The sequence below is a fragment of the Sceloporus undulatus genome, chromosome 4 (assembly GCF_019175285.1).
Source record: "Sceloporus undulatus isolate JIND9_A2432 ecotype Alabama chromosome 4, SceUnd_v1.1, whole genome shotgun sequence".
NCBI lineage: Eukaryota > Metazoa > Chordata > Lepidosauria > Squamata > Phrynosomatidae > Sceloporus > Sceloporus undulatus.
The window spans coordinates 62,220,943-62,241,690 of NC_056525.1; the positions used below are offsets into that span (position 1 = coordinate 62,220,943).

The 20,748-nt window shown below is 40.2% G+C and overlaps 1 protein-coding gene across 2 annotated transcripts; it reads right to left on the reverse strand.

The window, feature by feature from the left end:
- Positions 1–801: 801 nt before the first annotated feature.
- Positions 802–19,330, reverse strand: LOC121929562 (acidic mammalian chitinase-like). 2 transcript variants are annotated; one of them, XM_042465237.1, is made up of 12 exons: positions 19,222–19,326; positions 18,645–18,674; positions 17,480–17,509; positions 16,560–16,761; positions 13,342–13,398; positions 11,344–11,509; positions 10,761–10,885; positions 7,496–7,619; positions 6,673–6,855; positions 4,956–5,072; positions 3,374–3,509; positions 802–1,244 (listed from the first exon to the last, which is right to left on the reverse strand). In XM_042465237.1, the coding sequence occupies exons 2-11, from the start codon at positions 18,664–18,666 to the stop codon at positions 3,375–3,377; spliced, it is 1,161 nt and encodes a 386-aa protein (XP_042321171.1). In that variant the 5' UTR covers positions 18,667–18,674; positions 19,222–19,326; the 3' UTR covers positions 802–1,244; position 3,374. The 2 variants fall into 2 exon arrangements, with proteins under 2 accessions (XP_042321171.1, XP_042321172.1); XM_042465238.1 differs by lacking the exon at positions 802–1,244 and having other exon boundaries at positions 3,376–3,509; positions 4,956–5,053; positions 19,222–19,330.
- Between the last annotated feature and the right edge of the window lie 1,418 nt (positions 19,331–20,748).

Here is a 20,748-nt window from a genome sequence, read left to right on the forward strand (position 1 = left end):
TCCAATCCCTACTCCACCATGGAAACCCACTGTGTGACAATGGGTAAGTCTCTCACTCTCAATCTTGCCCTGAAAATCCCATGATAAATTCATTTTAGGACCACTAGAAGTCAGATTTGACTTGAAGACACAGAACAAAAACAACAAGATGTGTCACTCAAATAGCAGGATTTTGATAGGCAGTTCATATGATGCTAAAGTGTGATGGTTTTATGCCCATGCTGTCATCATAGGATTGATCCTATCCAGAAAGCATGAGATGTTCCTAGTCAAACATTTCCCTTTCATGACATATTGTTGGGCAGGATTATATTTTCAAAATAAGAAATCTATCAATTCCAAGCAGCAATTGAACTTTACATGTTTATAAATAGAAGGTCAAGCATTGTTTTTCTGCATTCCTCGAGCAAGTTCCAGATGTAAACTGAATTAATCATATTATTTGATAGAAACTAATTTTAATGTTAATTCCCCATAACATCACAAGATTTTGAAACTGCAGACTTTAGCATCACATTAACTCACCCCATATCACATGGAAATACCCATACTGTAATTTATAACCTATTACTGTCTGAAGAGATCTAGTGATCTCAAAGGTTTGCACATTTTTGTGATCTTGGGTTGGCCTAATAAAAGTATTGCCCTAACATGGATTTCATAATTTTCTCCCTGGTCAAAACAGCTGTTTTTGCTGTTTATGTTTTGTCAGTCTTTTGTTCAAGTCAAAAATATTAGATGCAGAAAAGAAATAACTAGCAATATTTTTGTGCTAATATTTGAAAATAATTTATTGTGGAAATGAATGCAGTATTGATAATCCGGTCCATTAAAATAGATTCCTTTATATTTTTCAGAGCAAAGTTCATAATCAAAACAGTCACATGAAACCATGTACTTTTCAAGTTCTACAGACTCATAGTCTTGATAATCTGACTAGAAGTAAAAGAATAAAAACAGAATATGCAGCTAACTCAAGCAGAGGAACATTGTATGTGGAGAAGGGCATATGCTGGAGACCTCAGACCTAAATTACTATATCCCCATAGGCCATGCTAGTATCCTCATCTAGCCATTCCTTGATAGTAACAGGTAATATGTGGTGCAACAGAGATGAACGGGTCTTGGTTTCAGATCTTATACTGTAGTACTTAAAATGCATGCAAAATCCCAAAATGCAAGATGTTTGAATCGGCTCAAGATTCACTCAGTTCGTCAGGTTGCTTGTCAGGATTCTTCATGAACTGTGAGTGGAGAACAAGCAGATCAAGTACATGTCAGGTATGTGCTGGTCTAGACTTCATGTTTATAGATTATACAGCAAGCAACCAAAACAATGACAAAAACTACTAAACAATCATTTAGCCCAAGAAAGTCCTGTGACAACTTCAAGATCAGCAAATTCATTTTGAGTTAGATTTTTATGGACTACTGGACACTACAACAAAACAACATGGTCTTTATTAATTAATTCAACTATGTATTACACTTCCTCAAATGATCCATCAAATATGACTTGATGGATGTTATTGGCCCATGAATGCCTCACCCCACTCCACACCACATATACATCATCTATATGAGCAAGAATGTGATCTGGATTTGGTCGCAGTATGGGATTTCATCTTTTGCCACTACCACTGGACTTGCTTCTCCTTAAACATCTTCTCTTTGTCCCTTCATCCCAAATCAGGACAACTGAGCTAATCACTGTTGTCCTTTGTTTCTCCCTTTTCCGCTTCTTTATCTCTTTCTTTAACATTTTAATGTTCTGTTTCATAAGCTTGGGAGCCTGGCTAATGGTCAGTTAAAAAAATGTTATGACCTAAATCCAATTGCTACCCTCAACTAAATTAATCCTGAAACATTTGCTGGAGAGCAAATAGGACTTTATTGCACTGCCTCCGGTGCCAGGTTTACCTCTTCCTAATTGGGCTCAAATTCAGAAATTACGCTGATTTTATTGCACTGACATTTTTCTCAAAATGGCTTCCCGTTCCCTCCAGTGTTGAATTTGGGCCTCGTAAGTCACTTCAGCAGCCATTTTTTCCAATTTTGAAGCTTTCGATTTTGAGGTAAATGTCCATGCAATAAAATCAGCGTAACTTCCGAATTTGAGCCCAATTCAGAAGAGGTAAATTGGGCACCAGCGGCGGTGCGATAAAGTCCAATATTTATGTAAATCCTATTGATTCAGTAGCTCTATACTAGTTAGGATTCTGGCCTACATTGATTTGTCAAATAAATTTGGGTGAAAATATATTTTTTTGATGGACAAAAAAGTAAAAACAGTCCCATTTATTTAAAATCTAGAACCCAAAGTGACTGGAAGAAGGCCATACTGAGATCAATCCTGATTAAACATTGGCTGGACATGGTACAGTCGTCTCTTCATATCCATGGATTCTTTATCCATGGATTCAAGCATCCACAACTTGAAAATGTGTGTGTGTGTGTGTGTGTGTGTGTGTATTCCAAAAAGCAAATCTTGATTTTGTTATTTTATATAAAGGACACCATTTTACTACACTATTGTATTTAATGGGCCTTGAACACCCATGGATTGGAACCAAATCCCAACAGATATCAAGCACTCACTGTACTTACAAATAAGTTGGTATTTTTGCATTATTTTATTGTTGCCATTTTAAACTAGTTTCTGCTGCAATCTTACTTCAGTTTCAAATTTATTTCAGCATTTATTCATATTATTATTATTATTATTTTATTCAGGTTGAGAGCCAATTTTGGTAACCGTAACTAAGAGACAGGATGCAGATATTTAAAAAAGCACTTTAAATGCTTTTGTCTTACTTGGTTTGTTATATAAATACACCATACTAATCCCAGAGATTAAAAGAGATCTTTCTTTCTTTCTTTCTTTGCATCCATACTGATTAAAAAGTCTGAAAGTCCCTGATTTTGTTCCTGTTCTTTCTGATTTTATTTTGGAGATATTTTGTTTATCACAGAACATTTTCTTTCAGCCACAGTACAATCAAAAAATTTTTATCCCTGCTACCCATGTTGTCTTATTTTAAGCCAGTATAAAATCTGAAAGAACACAAACAAAATTAGGTATGTTTCAATCAGTTTGGGCATGTCCTTTGTTATATTTCATCTTTCTTCCAGCGAATTCAAGGGAGCATCCATGGCTATCCTCTCTGCTTTCTTCTTACAGCAACCTTGATGAGTAAGACTAGCCCAGGAACACCTAGGCTCAATGGGGACTTTAACTCAGTTTACAAGATCTTGTTCAACATTCTTAACTATGGCAGGAGATTAAACTTTAATGCAGTTAGTCTTTCACTAGACATTGGATTGATGACTTCATGGTACACATGACTTATTTGCAACCCTAATTTGTTAGTACCTCAGTTTCCTAGGACTTCCTTTAGTTTATTAACAAGGACATTGGCTCCTTGACCACAGAAAGTGCCTGAGAAATCATCCATGCCAAGAGTCCAAACCATAGCACCTCCATAATGTTCCCGTTTCAAGAATTCAGCCTGCAAGGAGGTTTTTTAAAAGAAAAAAGAGAGAAAAAAAGAAAAAACTCTAAGCAGTCAATAAGCCAACATTTACCTAATGGTTCTTGTATAACATGTCTCTTGTTTGGGAGAGTGGGTTGTTTGTTTTCTTCCTTTTGCTAGTGAAAATAAATTACATATTTCTTGCAGACACTGACTGTTAAGCAGCACATTCACAATAGCCATAAACTTAAGAATAAAATGTAAAGAAACTGATCACTGTACACTCCTTCATTAATGTATTTTCTGTGTATCTACAATGCACTACTTCCTAGTACAGTAAATAAGATCCTCTCTCTTGCCTGCTTGGGGACCTCAATGGCTGATCAAAGGTCACTCAAAACTGCTAACTGCATAATATTATATTGAAACAACTTAATCTCTCTTTCCACTCTGTCCCACTCCAGGTGAAATAAAATAAGCAATTCTCTTTTAGTCTTCTGTACTGTATGAGGAGCACTCTTTCTTAGTCAATTCAGCTGGTGAATGCCAACAAGCCTGTACTCAAAACAAGGCCAGTGAGAAACAATGGGGAGGTACTGACACACTCCAGGGAACTCCCAACTTTTGTAGAAGTACAGAAAAACCTACTGAAATCACAACAAGAAAACTGAGATGGGAATTGGAAAAGGAAATAGAAAATCCTGGAAAACAGCATGATTAGTTGACTGAGGTTCTTTCATGTTAACTGCTATAGTTATAACCTAATTGGCCCTTGAGGTTTGTAGTTTGGGGAGGCACAAAAGAAGCTTTCTGGCTGAGAATTCTAAATGCTCTTCTCTAAACTGCAAATCCCAAGATTCCATAGGATATAAACAGTATTAACAGTGATACAATTCTAGAGTGTGATGAGGTACCAGAATTCTGAAGAGGAGGCACTCCTCAATGCAGCATTTTGCTGCAAGTCCCAGTGCTTTTATTTCTGAACAGGCAGCTTGCAAAAGTAAGTGTTTTGAGCCACAAGTGATACATCTGGCTTGCTGCATCCATATATGCATCTGAAATGCATAATTTAGTACTGCAGTTCTCAGCTTTTGGTGCTCCAGATGCTTTTGACTTCACCTCCCAGAATCCTTTACCTTTGGCTATACAGGATAAGGCAGTCTAGAAATTGAAGTCTGAAACATCTGGAGGATCAAAGGTCGAAAATAATTGATTCAGTAGGTTTAGTTAGTAGCCAGAAGCATCTAAGTACTAAAGCAGAGTAGGCAACTGTGACTGTCCAAATGTTTTTGGGCTGGAAGCTTCCATCAGCCTTTGTCAATACATCCATCCTTTCTTCTAAGACTTAAAATCTAAGTGATTTTCTAACTCACAGAATATGAAATTTGGATCCAGATGTAGTCACTTTTAGACATGTGTAACTTAATTCCCATTGACTGGACCCAGTCCAAAAACCATAGCATGAAAATGATGAGAACATACTTTTAACTGAAAGCTCTTTTCATCATCATATCCAGCCCATTCTCCATTTTTGAAAGCATAAGGAACTTTCTGTTCTTCAATCCACCCTTTGGTAGCTCCTGATAAAAATGTACACACCTGTCAAAATGATTGGAGAACAAAACAGAAACTGGAGAATAAAAACAAAAAATATTTCATTCAAAGTTTCCCAACTTTAATAGCTAGCTCATGTTCAGTCAGATTCATTCCAATGTTTTGCCATCATCATTCAAGTTTCTATCTCACTTGTGCCATCATTAGCATCAGGGGGATGCTTAGGTGCAATTGTGCCCACTGCCCTGGCCATTTCCCCTTTCCAGAGATCAACCAAGATTCTGATAGGATCGCCTGCCATGGCAACAGGGAACTCTCCAGGAGCCATCAGGAAGCCATTTGGATCCATAAGCCTCCTGGGGTGGACAATCTTAATTGTCCTCCAACTCCTACAGATGTTCTAAGTCCCAGTGAGTCTAAACCCCATCAAGTAATGATCAGTCCATGACAATTGAACTACAGAAAGTTCCTCCATTCCCAGATCATTTTCATCCTGCCCAGCATATGTCTTGCAGTTCAGGCGGTGTCAGACCCATGGTTGTAATGGTAAACATGAAGTCCTGAGCTGCTCCTGACCAAGCAGTCTCTGCACAGATGTTGAAGTCCTCCAGTACAACAAACTGAGAGGACTCCAACACCACCTCTGAGACCAACTCAACCAGCTCAGAAAAGGAGACTGTTTTGCAATGGGGTGGGTGGAACATCAACAATCTCTATTGTATCCCAGCCACCCACAGTCAGAAACAGACACTAAAACCTGGTAAACAATGGGACAGAACACCTGGTGAGGGAGATGGAATCCCAAAAGACCACTGCAGCTCTACCTCTCGATCCCCCAGACTTTGCCTACAACTACACAAAGAACTGAAGTGAACAAAGCTGGGAGAGGTTAAATATCTCCCCCGCATCCCCCATTTCATCTAGCCAAGTCCATGTAATACAGGCCAGGTCAGCATGCTCACCCAGGATCAAGGCTTGGATCAAGGATGTTGTTCTATTCGCCAACCTGACATTGAGCAGCAGCATTTTCAGCTCAAGGTCTGTTGCCGAGGCTATTTAGTTGGAGACATTTTAGAGGTAACCAGGCTTTCCCTTCTACCATGATAATACCATGTCTCCCTGCAGTATATCTTCTTCTGCCTTTTATAGTCATAATGGCAGCTCCCTGGGTTGTTGTGAACAGTGTGAGCCAATGTTTCCTCAGAAGTAAATCCTACTGAGTTCAGTGATACTCCCAAAATTATAGTGCTCAGGATTGCAACTATATAATCTGGTTCCAGATTATAATTTGGTTGAGTAAAGATGATTTGAGAGCCAGTATGGTGTAGTGGATTGTGTGTTGGACTATGCCTTTGGAGATCAGAGTTCTGTTCCCCATTCAGTGATGGAAATCCACTGAATGACCTTAGGTAAGTCACACACTCTCAGGCCCATAAAAACCCCATTACAGGTTTGCCTGAGGGTAGCCATAAATTGGAAATGACCTGAAGGTACACAACAACAAAAAATTATTTTCCCAATCTTCGTAACTGTTGGAATATGAACCACTGTCTTGCCCAACCCACAGCTACACATTTTTTCTACTAGCTCTTTGACTCCAGTATTTTACTAAATATTTGTCATAATTTTCTGTAGAAACATTTACCTCGTAATATGCCAAGATACCAGATTCTTTAGTGTAGACACCAGGAGAGCCCCCACCAGAGGCTGGAGCACCAATTCCAGTATTTGAACCAGATAGTTTGAAAGTTCGTCCGTATGTTGGAAATCCCATCATGAGTTTTTCAGGTGGGGCTCCATTGTCCTTCCAATATTTCATGGCATATTCCTGCAGCACAGAAAAATAGACATTATTTTTATTATGCATCTTTCCTCTTTGCGGCATGTGCCTTAGGGGAGGTGTTAAACTTAATATAGCCTGGGCAAGCTGTAAATGAAAGCAGAAGAAAGTCAGGTAGAAGGAGGCTGGCTTCTTAACTCTTTCCTGATTGGTAGGGTGCTATGGGATCTCTACATCTTTCACAACTCTTTGGACCTGTGGGCAAAGAAAAGCGGATTGGTAGATTTTTCTACTGTAATTGGGCTGGTGTGAAAAGAGCATAACAGCCCCTAAATACCCTCTCTTCTTCCACTTAGACTAGGAACAGAGAAAGTTTGGCCTCTCACAGGACTACAGCTCTGACAATCCTTTACCACTGGCCATATTGAGTGGGATTAATGGGAATTGTGGCTAAAACATTTTGGAGATGGGAACATAGCATCCCTACCCATAATGTGGGCACTGCCCATTCAGGCTGGTTTCACTATTAAAAATACGGAAGGTAGATTAATGAAAGTCTACAATAAGACATTTTGTGTCCTTCCCATGGTTGGGCTTAATCTGGTTTACACTGAATCCTATAGAAAAGTTAACACTATAATTTACATATGACTTTAGGTTATGATTTCATGTTGTTATTTCTTCTTACACAGTTGTAGAAAGGAACTGGGTCATAGCTTTGGGAGCCCTTATGGAGGGGGCTGTTGTGTCCTGTTACAGGTGCCCAACTTCCATGGAAATCATAGGTCATCACATTGATAAAATCAAGACTCCTAAATGAAAAAAATAAATAAATGACATGAGCAAGGAACAATTTCTTCTAACATTATGAATCCTATAATCTAGCAGACACATTGGTAATAATAAGAATTATGTTGGTTCATAGACATAGACTCATAAGGGGGGCACAGACCGCCAGAAAGAGGTGGCTGGAAGCTGCCTCTCTTTTCCGCGTAGCTGAGCCGCAGCAACCAAATTGCATGGCACGGCTACACGAAAAGCAAAGGAGTGCTGAAAAGCGGCTCCTTTTAGCGCCACCACAAACTGCCTGCGGCGCTGTGAGCATATCGCTGCTGCACGCGCCCATCGATGACGTCCTGGTGACGTCCTAGGGTTGTGGGGCATCTGGAAACAGCACCCCGAGGCAACCCTAGCACGTCGCCAGGACGTGCTAAAGGGCCCGTCTGTACAGGGCCATAGAATCATAGAGTTGGAAGATACCACAAGGGCCATCCAGTCCAACCTTCTTCCACGCACGAACTCTCAGTCAAACTGCATCCTTGACAGATGGCCATCCAACTTTTGTTAAAAGATCTCCAAGGAAGGAGTCTCCACCACATTCCGAAGTAGTATGTTCCACTGTCAAACAGCGCTTACTGTCAGGAAGTTCCTCCTAATGTTGATGTAGAATCTCTTTTCCTGTAGCTTCAGCTATCAGAAGGTTTTTGCCATTGAATTTGCCACCCGAATACAGCCTGGGTGCATTCCCGCTTCCAGGAGCACTCTGGCAGCCATTTTCTTAACTCGGAAAACTCCTGGATCCAAAAAGAGCTGCAAAGAGCTCTCTTGGAAGCAGGAATGGACCCAGGCTGTATTCAAGTGGTAAAATTTGGTGGCAAAAACCTTCTGATAACATTGGGATGTCACCCAAATTAAGCTTTACAATGGATAAAGATAAATCAGTTTAGTAAGCCATAGGATAAGCTCCCAAGACACTATACTTCTACTGATGCAGCCCAAAATCGCATTTGCCTTTTTAGCTGTCGCATCACACTGTTGAGTATTGTTCAACTTGTGGTCTACTTGGACTCCAAGATCCCTTTCACACATAGTCTTGTTAAGCCAGGTGTCCTCCTTCCTATATCTGTGTATTTTATTTTTCGGCCCTAAGTGCATTACCTTACATTTCTCCGTAACCCGAGGCACCACTGTATTCGGGTCATTTTGAATTTTGATCCTGTCCTCTAGGGTATTATCTACTCATCCTAATTTGATGTCATCTGCAAATTTCATAAGTATGCCCCCAATTCTGTCATCCAAGTCATTCATAAAGATGTTGAATAGCACTGGGCCCAGGACAGACCCCTGTAGGACTCCACTGGTCACTTCTCTCCAGGGTGAAAAGAAGCCATTGTTGAGCACCCTTTGGGTTCAGCCGGTCAACCAATTACAAATCCATGTAACAGTTACCTTGTCTAGCCCACATTTTACTAGCTTGTTTGCAAGAATGTCATGGGAAACTTTGTCAAAGGCCTTACTGAAATCAAGATATAATATATCCCCAGCATTCCCTTCATCTACCAAGCTGGTAATTTTATCCAAAAAAAAAAGGAGATCAGATTTCTCTGGCATGACTTGTTTCTCTGAAACCCATGTTGACTTTTTGTGATTATGGCATTGCCTTCTAGATGTTCACAGACTCTCTGTTTAATGATCTGCTCCAGAATCTTTCCTGGTATTGATGTGAGACTAACTAGACGATAATTGTTGATGGGGACAACGTTTGCCCTCCTCCAGTCTGCTGGGATTTCTCCTGTTCTTTGGGAGTTCTCAAAGATTATTGCCAATGGCTCTGATATTACATTTGCCAGTTCTTTTAATACCCTTGGATGTAGTTCATCTGGTCCTGGAGACTTATATTCGTTTAGATTAACTAGGTATACTATCACTTTACTCATTCTGTGCTGAATTTCCCCTATTCTGTTCTCTGCTCCTTTTTCCTCAGGCTGAGCACCCTTTTCCTTTTCTGAGAAGACCGAAGCAAAGAAGGTGTTGAGTAATTCTGCCTTTTCTCTGTCCCCTGTTAGCATTTTGCCATCTTCTCTGTGCAGTGGTTCTATCATTTCCTTCTTCCTCCTTTTGCTGTAAACATACCCAAAAAAGACCTTTTTATTGTTCTTAATTTTTGTTATAGACATGGTTGAGAATTATTTTCACTGTAATTGCTGTTCCACTTTAAAATACCGTAGTTTAAATTTAGTTTAAATGGAATTATCTAATCAAGGCTTTTAGTGCAGTGCAGGTCCATAGGCATAATGGTAAACAAATGCTACCATAAAATTACACGCCTGGGAGGAGCTACCAAAAAAAAAAGTATTAAAGCCTCACTGGATTCCTCTTCAAAATTAGCAAAGCAGTTTAGAATCTTCAGACCTCTTTAGCACAGTACTTCTCTGAAAACCAAACACATTATCAGCACATAACCACTTGAAGGATCTTTTGAACTGCCTGGTTGTTGGGGGGTTGTAAGAACTTTCATAAATTTGCAAAATTCTTCATACATTTGGCATTTTTTAAAAAAATATTTTTAAAAAATTATAAGTAGAAAAAAAGAAAAAATAGAGAAAGTGGAAAAATACACAAGATTCTGAAGATATAATCACTAAGTATGTGTACTAATATTCAATCACCATGAATCCAGGGGGGGAAAAACAGCTTGAAATCCATTGGGGATATAAAGTACACATTCATATGTAGCTAAAGGTTTAACAGTCTCTACTGAATGATGAATACTAAATGTTTAGTATCAGCCTTGGAATATAACCCTTTTTGGTATAATAAAGACATGTAGGAGCTGAAGACACTGACTATCGTTTAAGAGTCTGCACTTAAAGCTACTCAAGTGTCAAAAATATCAAAGGTTTTTCTAAAGTAATATTAACACCCTACAGTACCTCCAGTCAGGTTTTTTGGAAAGGAGGAAGGCAGTAGAAAGAGAGGAAGATGGCTAGACTCTATTAGGGAGGTCACAGGCCTGAATCTACAGGACTTAAGCAGAGAAGTGGAGAATAAGGGTGCTTGGAGATGTCTCATCCACAGGTCAACATGAGGGCACTTAAGAACAACGACAACAACAAATTCAACAGAGAAATTACTGCATGATGGGTCACAGCTAGAAATCATGACAAACTTACTTCCCAAGGGCTGCAACTTCATATCCAGCATCCATGGTGTGTTTGCTGGAAGATACGGCTGCAGAAAGCAGCAGCCGTGGACGACTGGTTCTTTCCCCCTCTTCCTTAAAAGCTGCTGACAATTCCTTCAGAGGGAAAGAGCAGAAATATCAGTCCTATAGTCATCTCCAGTCAAGGTTGGCAGATGCCAAAGGAAGATAGAACACCTGGACCTTTATCATTAGATAAGGACATCTTTGCAGGAGTGGGCTTTTGTCATGCAAGCAACACCTGCTGAAATTCCTACCTCTATGCAGTATCAAGTAGTGTAAGAAAAAAACACATTTGAAAAGAAAGGCATTGTATTTTTACTGTCAGGAAGACAGGGAGAGGTGCTTGTGAGATTTTCTGCCTGAAGTGTCAAAATGAACATTAGGAGTGGGGAGAACAAAGATGCCATTTGCTTCCAGCAGGACTAACACCTCATTTTTCAGTAAAGTCATTCTGCTACAATAACAATTCAGGAATTCCTGAAAATCCCCAATGGATTTCAAAATCCACTGCAGAAGCTTTGATGAAAACTGGCCAGCTGCCAGTGTCTCACCTCGGTCAAGATTGTGAAGTGATGCTTATCCTCTGGGGGGCTACCTTTGGAACCTGGATATTCCCAATCAAGATCTAGACCATCAAAGCCATAGTTGCGGAGGAAGGTTATTGCTGATGTGGTGAATGCCTGGCGATTTGTCGGAGATGACACCATAGTGGTGAACCTAGAAGAAATACATTCTTCAGGGCAGAACTGAGATTTTTTTAAAATGGGGGGAAATTCATCAGCACACATTTTGCTCTTAGTTTTAGAGATCATCAGAAACAGCAAAGCTCTGATATCAGTGAGGTGATGCCAACTTGTATCACAGTACTCTCCCAATCCTTCTGCTTATCAAGAATTAATAAAAATAAAATAAAAATAAAAATAAAAATTACATTTATTACTGGTTCAGACAAAGTGGAGGCTAAAATGAAAAGAAAGAAGTACAATGTTTGGGGAGGGGACAGGAAGACTTGCTATTGTTTAGGGGCTTCACCCCTACTTTTCTTTCTTTCTTTTAATTTGCTTAACTTTCCCCTCCCATTTTAAAATTTCTTGCTAAATGCACCACTTTTCCAAAGGTTTCAGCTCTTGCAGCAGCAGCAGCTGAGTTTTGGCTGGTGGCCACACCATGCATCCTGTCCAGAGTGCTCCTAGGAAGAACACAAGCTACTACTGAGAAACAATATAATTTTTTTTTAAAAGAAGCATAGCATAAATGATTAATCTTTGCAGCACTTTGTAGCACTACATTCTAGAAATGAGACTTATCCCCCACACCAAACTTATGCTTTCCCCAAGTGCCTTAACCTGGACCTTTGAAATTTCTAACACAGCAACTGTAATGAGCGTCTGTGGGGAGTGAAGCAGCAGATCTGTGGTATTTGTGAAGGCCTGTGGGCTTTTGAGATGAAGGGGGACTATTTCCAAGCATTTCAGCTGGACCTTTCTTTCTGCCTCCCACTCTGGCAAAGGTAGGCAAATTAATTATGCCAGCTCTAAATTGGCATAGTTGAGCAGTCCAAATAGGTTTCTATTAAGACCACAGTGAAGTGAGTAAGTTCTGCCCCACTTCCAAAAAACCCCATTCTGGGGCCTTCTACCACCAAAAAATACAAAATCTATACCTGAAAAGTTTTTGTTGTGTATAAATGGGCCTCTAGAGAGCAAGCATGCCACAAAAGCGCCTGAGTCCGTGTTTAGTAGCTGTCTAATACACTCAGAATCAGGCTTATCTGAGACATTGGTCTAGTATGCACTGCAGAAATAATGCAGTTTCACATTGCTTTAACTGCCATGACTCAATGCTATGGAATTCTGGGATTTGTGGCTGAGATATTTAGCCACCAGAGAGTTCTGGTGCCACAACCAACTACAAATCCCAGAATTCCATAGCATTGGGCCATGGCAGTTAAAGCAGTGTGAAACTGCATTATTTCTGCAGTGCGCCTTAGACCATTATGCTGTATTGCTGCTAGAAGAAGAGCAATAAATGGCAGACACCTAGATACCCATTCATTCATCAAAGCACATAATAATCTCAGCCAGGGATGTTAAGATCAAACTATATAAGGCAGTTAGTTCTAGCATGAGTGTTCTCCTCCATGTTTTGCAATTTAGCTTGCTTTATTTGGTGATCATTGAGACATGAACACAGGTTTCATTTGCAAGTGTGATTGCTCAGGCATAAAGCTCTGAAAAACTCACATTGCTGAAGAGAAATTGTGCTACCACCTTCTAACTATGAGGTGAGTTGTTTCCCATATAGTTTGGCACTTATTCTGGCATATGAAGCAAAAAATATCACAAGTGTCTCTTCTGATCTTTGGCAGTGAAGAAACAAAACAACAATTTACTAACTGTCTGTGATACCCCAATTTTGCTGGCTCAGGTGCTCTTCTCATTCAGCCAATCATAGGGCCAGCTCTGGTTAGCACTATTCTATAACTACTTAGAAAAAGATAGCCCTTACACAGACTCTTTCTATTCAAAGAATAGTGATAAATTTCTCACTTCTGATTCTCAAAGGTTCCCCCTCCAATAGCCAGCAATGTCAACAGCTTGCTGTTTCTAGAAAATGAGAAAAGAGGGGGAGAATTGGAATTAATATATATAAATATATATCTTGTGAAAATAAAGACAGAATTAAATTTTCTATACCTAAAGAAAAGACATACAAACCCATCCTATGACCACTTTCTCTTTGTAAATATTCATTGCAGCTATCAGAACCAAACAGCCTTTGGGAAATACTCATGCAGTAGGCATTTAGCCTGGAATCACAGCATTCAGAAACAAAAAGGTTTTTCCCTGTTCTTGGGCCTCCTAGTTCTTCAACACTGGAACAAAGAAGGATCCTTCCCTTTCTCATTTCTCACAGGACTTTATCACACAGGAGAAATTTCTCTTAATTTTGAATGAAAAGAAAGTAGGGCCAGAACGCATTTACGTGAATTTGCTAGTTCAGCGAATTTACGTGAATGTGAATTGTGTTCGAACTGGTTTCCCATTGCCCAAAAATAGCATGCCATTGCCCAAATTTGCGTGTAGTAGTCTATCACACAATAACGTTAAACCCCATGATTGCGTTTGGATTGCCATTGGATTATACTTCCAATTTCCCTTGTCTGATAACGTCCACATACTATCCTGAAAGCCCATACCTTCAGGCAGTGCTTTTTTGTATGATGGTTTACATAACTGATTTGTATTTTATTTTGTTTCTTTTTACTACTATGGCTGGTTTAAGATATATTCTCTGTTAATCTATTCTTCATTATAAACTACCTTGGGTCCCACACTGGGAGAACTACTGAATACAAACTAAAGAAGAAGAAAGCTTTCCTCAATCTGGTTCCCTCTAGTTATGTTAGATAAGTTAACCTTCTGATATGTTAGACTAAATATGTGAGACTATCTGATGTGGGAAATTGTGAGTGGCAACTATTTTTTCCGCAGAATGCTAAGGGTCAGTACTGCATTTGTACCTATTGGCTACAATTATTTCTTTCCTCAAAACCCACCAGGGACTGGAACTGATCCAGGAACTACCACTTTGAGAAGCACTGTATTAGATGACAACTGACAGCATCTCCAACTACCAAGGTCAATAACTATGGTGGCTGGGAATGCTGGCAAGGCATGATCCAAAACATCTGGAGGGCTCCAGATTGGGGAAAGGTTATCTTAAAGCATGTACAAACAATATTTGTAAAGGCTATACAGATGTTTCACTGCAAAGAGTTACCTGTACAGTCTGGTCTTGCAGGCCCATTACAGATGGGCCCTTCCGGAGCCCCCGTCACATGCTAGGGGTTGGCCGAGGACCTAGCATCCACACCGGCCTCACCCCTAGCATGTGACGAGGGCGTAAAGATAGCGGCGCCCTATACACACGGGTGCCACCATCTTTACATGCTGGATGCTTAGCGTCCGCACGTTGCACCCCGCATGTGACGCCGCGAGTGCGCGAGTAGCACCTCGCGGCATCCCATCCGGGGCGCAAGAAGAAGCGCCATTTTGGCACTTCTTTGCTGCATCCAGGAACTGCATGGTTTGGCTGCTGCGGTTCCCGGACACAGCAACCGGTGGCGGTGGCAGAGCACTGCTTTTCGGCGGTCTGTAACCCACCTCAGATAACTTCAGAAGAGAACAAACAAACATACGTATGTTCCCAACAGAATTGCATTTTCTATTCCTTTTATAGCCTAAAAATTAACATGACCCCTTATTTTAAACTAAGGCGAACACTGCACAAGGTTTAGGCCATGAAAGTACTGTACTGCGTGACATTCTCTAACACCATATAACAGCTTTTTTCTAATCCGATAATTTCTTTCCAGGATCAAGCCTAATACCCAAGGAAGTATAAATTAAGAAATCATTTCTCAAACCACTTAGAATCATAGAATCATAGAACTGGAAGAGACCACAAGGGCCATCAAGTCCAAATCCCTGCCACTCGGGAACACAGGATTAAAGCACTCCTGACAGATGGCCACCCAGCCTCTATTTAAATATCTCCAAAGAAGGAGAGTCCACCACACTCCAAGGCAATGTGTTCCTCTGTTGAACAGCTCTGACTTGCATTGTTACTGACCATGCTAAGGGATTGTGGATGCAATAGTCTTCAAAGGATAACTGATCAAACTTTGGATGTTAGGGCACAATTCTTGCATTATTCAAAGGTTTTCACAGTGCTTCAAAGCCCTCCAAAAGCTTTAGGGCTAGGAACTGTAGTAGAAAAGGGGGCAGGGAGAATATGTGTAGCATGTCACTTTCAAGTCACTGGAAAAATGTAACCCATACATGGCCCTCAGTGTTGTTGGACTAAAACACACATCATTTCTGACCATTTGCCATCTAACTGAAGCTAAAGGGGACCAAAATCTGACAACATCTAAAGATCCTGCCATAGCTTGTGTGAATGTGTTGTGTCACCTGTTGACTAATGGCAGCCCCATGACTTTGATAGAATTTTCTTTGGCAAGGAATACTCAGAGGTGTTTTGCTATTGCCTTCCTCTAAAATATTCCTTAGTATTGCTTGGCAGTTCCGCACCTGAATACTAAGTGCCTGACCTTGCTTAGTTTCCAAGATCAAGTCAGATCTGATGTTCTCAGGTTATTTAGACCTCCACCAGAGCCCGTACATATTGCCAATGCATTAGTGGTAATCTGCACAGGAGTGTAGCACCTTTAGTCCAAACCAGCCATGGCTGGTCTAACCACTTTGGTCTATGGTCAATGTGATTTTTTTCACTTTGGTCTGGTCTAACCGAGTTCTCACTTTGGGCAGCAACAAGTATATATTTGCCACCACAAGTACATTCAGGAAAGGCATTTATTGTACAATTGTCCTAACTTATTTATGGACATTTAAAAGGGATCCCCAGCTGATAATATGTTTTCCCGTTGTAAATTTTTCTAACTATAAAAATCCATTACAGAAGAGAAAGCAGAGTACAGTGCCTCTTAACTGGTAGCACCACTGGGACCTATCTGAAAGAATCCTAGGAGCCACAGTCAAACCTAATGTTCTGATAGGTACTCTACAAAACACATGTCTTCAAACTTCTGATTGCCACATTCACAATTAAGCATTTATGGGTGTACATTTTGAAATCTTCATGGCATAGCTAAAATATGCAATGCTCCTGCATTTGATGCAACTGTCACTCAAGTAGGCAGGGTCAGTATTATAAGAATATTCTTATTTAGATTGTTACTTGCCTGTGCTTTAAAGCATTAAGCTGTCCGTAGAGTGTTTCATCATTCCACTCTTTAGTGATAATTTGGTTGTTGTCCATCCCAGCAAAAGCAAATATCACATGGGTACACAGGAATGGGTCGATATTTTCTGGTGTGAATTTGGCTGGTTTTTCCCTGTACTGATCCCAGTTAGTGACATAACACACAATTTTGTAGGCAGAAACTGGAAAGAGAAAGCAGATGCAAGAGGACAAAACTGGCTTCGTTTCAACCCTCATCACTAGAGTTGCCGTCATCCCTGGCAGATACACCTTCTTTATACAGAATAGGGGGTGCAGAGACAACAGATAGCAGTACCATATTTTGAGCACTGGGAAAATACGTGATATAAATAACATAACACAAATTGCCCAAAACCTTTGAAAGGCTATATTTAAAAAAAAAAAAAAAGAACAACCTAAGAACATGATGAACATGAATTTGTTCTTCCTGTTATATGTGGTAATGCCAAATTAAAGGGTTCCTGTATTGTTATAACATTTGGAGCTATGATGTCATTACAGCATTTCATTCCAACATTGGTCCTATTTAATGCTTTAAATATAAACAGATAAAAATAAGGATACCTAAAAAAAATCAACATTACCAAAAACAATGCTCATACACCACAATCAAATGTCAACTGTGAGCTAAGAATGACAGGTTCCTCCTGAGGTAGGGAGGATTTGGCCATTTAGTATGGATAAACTCTTGAAATCCTCCTTATATCTTCTGCCTTCTCTAGCAGAAAACAGTGGACTTATATTTGTGTGACAGCAGAATTGTGCCAAAGAGCCACAGTGGACATGTGTTTCAACTGGGCTTGAGGAAATGACCAAAACGCAATCTATACACTGAGCTGATAGTTCCTGGCTTGTCCATAGAAATGAAAATATTCATACCAAGCTGCAGATTCAGCAAAATGGTGAGCCCTGGAAAGAAAAAAGAAAAGAAATATTCAGTAGAGGATGGGTTTAAACTATTTTCTGTTCTATCTAAAATGCTGAGAGATGACACCCTGCCTGAAGGACTGTGAGGCTATAAAAAGTACTTGTGAGTTATGGAAGAAAAGGTAATGCTTTCCTCTCCGCTACCAATGGTGAATGAGAACCAGTGTGGTGTAGTGATTTGAGTGATTTGACTCTGGAGACCAGGGTTTGAATCCTCACTCAGCCATGGAAAGCCACTGGATGGTCATGGGCAAGTCACACTCTCTCAGCTTCAGAAGAAGCCAAAGCAAAAACTCCTCTGAACAAATCTTGTCAAGAAAACCCCATAGTAGAGTTGACTTAAGGTTGACATAAATTGGAAGCAACTTGAAGGCACAGAGCAACAACAAACAGTAGTGAAGCTATTACCCTCTGAAATGGAAATCCTCCATTGACATAGAAAAGAGGAGGTTTCCTCAGGACTGCAACAGGAAATGAAATTGTTTCATTATGTCTGCTCTGAGCTTGTGAACTACAGTGGTACCCCGGGATACGAATGCGCCGGGTTACGAATTTTTCGGGATACGAAAAAATCCCATAGGGATTTATTGCTTCGGCTTACGAAGGTTTCTTCGGGTTACGAAAAAACCGCGGCGCTATTTTCCGCCACCGGAGGGCAGCAGAGAGCTATTTTTCCATTAGCGCCTATGGGAATTCGGCTTACGAAGGTATTTCGGGTTACGAAATTAACCGCGGAACGAATTAATTTCGTAACCCGGGGTACCACTGTATCAGCCACCCAGCTGATGTAATTTTCTTTTTAATGATAAATTTAACATCAGTTTTTATTTGCTTATTAATTATGTTTTCTTCTTGTTGTGTGCCTTCAAGTTGTTTCTGACTTATGGTGACCCTAAAGTGAACCTCTCATGGGGTTTCCTTGGGGATATTTCAGAGAAGGTTTGCCATTGCCTTCCTCTGAGGCTGAGAGAGTGTGACTTGCCCAAGCTGACCCAGTGGGTTTCATAGCTAAGCTGGGAATCGAACCCTGGTCTCCATTGTTGTAGTCCAATACTCAAACCACTATGCTACTAGTATTAATTATACTGAAATTCAAATAATAATTCAGGTTACTCACCTGCCCACAGTATCTTCCTCATAGTTACACCTAGACAAAATGGGGCAGAGGATGAGAAAACATATCAGTGGATACAAAACATGTGCAAACCTCCTAAATTAATAATGCATTCCCAAATGATGGAGGAATTGAGTAAATATTCATGTTTAGTTCTGTTTGCACCATAGAAACATGTTTTCACCTGCATTAGAAGACAACATCCTAGCAAATTAAAAGGAGGATTCTTGTGGAATGACTCATATATTTAAATATGTCTACATGAATCTGCAGGGAACTTTCTCTGAATAGTCTGTTTATTCTGATTCTGGTTTTATATTCCTTATGAATCCCATCTCGTGTGTGTGTGTGTGTGTGTGTCTTTGTCTTTGACTTGTTTGCATGAAGAAAGGTTAATATCTTATCTGATGTTTCTAAGATTCATAACCAATTCCATCCTCATTCTAGGCAGCAGATTCTGTTTCTAGTTCCATTCTACATAATCTGTGAACTCTCATCAACACCACTTTCACCCAAAGAAAATGAAACTCAAACACTCAAATCAATCTATTTTTCTACAGTTCTTAATGTCATCACAGACCTGCCAAAATCCTACAGTTCAAACAGCAAGGCTCTCTCTGAAGTGCTGTTCCTCTCTCACATGAACCAGAATGCCTTTGTCCATCCCCACCTCTGTATAAATTGTGCTTCCTCACAGTCCACGCCCTGCACTTTCCTCTTCCAAGAAGGAACTGTTTATATCCTGTGGCAATCCCTGACAAGAAAAGAAAGAAAGAGTAGGTTAAGACAGGAAGTATGGGATGAAACTGATTATGAAAGACCTGTCAGCAGCAGACACCTTGATGTGCTACGGTTGCCAGGTCAGGACTATCCCAGGGCCCTGAGATTTTGGGGCACAAATCCAAAATCTAAGGGATAATGTCCCTTATATAAAATGGAAAATCAAAGTTTGCTATTTGGAATGTATACTTTTTAATAAATATTGTCAAGCCATAGATGCTTGAATCCATGGATAAAAAATCTGTGGATAAGGAGAGCTAACTGTATTCACACATATTTCACCCTGTCCAGTTTCCTCTGTCCAGTGGTGTCATGGGTTGGCACCACCCAATGCAGTAACTCATGTCACAAGTCACCATTGATCTCCTCCCATACCACACCATATAGAATCCTTAGTAATGTTTTCTGTACAAATGCTACTTGTCAATCGCAATTTTCATATATCACTGAATGTAATAGCAATAGTTGTGACTCAGTTCCAGCATTTTAAAGGGAAACAGGTGAATGCCACACAGCCCATTTATGCCAAAAGGCAGATGTCTGGGAAGCAGTGGTGTCACAAACACCCTTAGGGTGTCACCTTCTGTGGCCTGCACACACACAGATCACACCCACCTAGTGACATGCCTGCCTCTGTCTCACCCAGAGAACTAGAAAAGAGGCCAAAGCCGAGATCTAGCAAACACCTCTTCCTTTCAGTCCAGAAGAGATCTGGACATTTCCCCACAATATTTGTTTTTTGTTTTTTGCAAAATACGCTAAGCTTCAGCTATGAAGATGTGACATTGTTCTATGTGATAATGCTCTTGAAATAAATTCTAGCATTATCTAGTCTAGTAGTAGCAATCAGGGGCTCTAGCCTCATCCTTAACTTTAATATCTTAAAGATGGGATTCACTTTTAATTTGGAAACCATACATGTTCCTGGATAGAAGAGGGAATTTTAATTAATACAGTTTGTCATGACAGCAGAGCCATACATGCTGGAAATTGCCTCTTTTGTGTATATATTTAAAGTATAAGACATCTTTGAATTTTCTGTTTGTGTTTAAACCTAAACAAATAACAGACTTGACCACAGCAACTGGCTTAATGGGGGGAGGGGGCAGCTGCAAAAAGGATCGTTCATATTTGCTTAACTTTTTTTATTATTAACAGGGCTTGGTTGGTAGGTTGGCACTGTACTGCTGCTCCTGCTTTCTTTTGTCAGACAGACTGAGAGAAGAGGAAGTAATGGTTTTTTTTGGGGGGGGGGGGGTGACATGAAGCTGTGGAGAAGTCACACATCTCCCCCCTTCTGGGGGAAGGAAAGAGTGGGCTATCTGGG

Coding starts and splice junctions, on each gene's coding strand:
- LOC121929562 (XM_042465237.1), bottom strand. CDS start 18,666: ATGAGGAAGATACTGTGGGCAG. Junction 13,399..16,559: donor CTTAATGCTTTAAAGCACAG/GCAAGTAACAAT, acceptor CTCATTTTCTAG/AAACAGCAAGCTGTTGACAT. Junction 6,856..7,495: donor CAGTTCCTTTCTACAACTGT/GTAAGAAGAAAT, acceptor TCTGTGCTGCAG/GAATATGCCATGAAATATTG.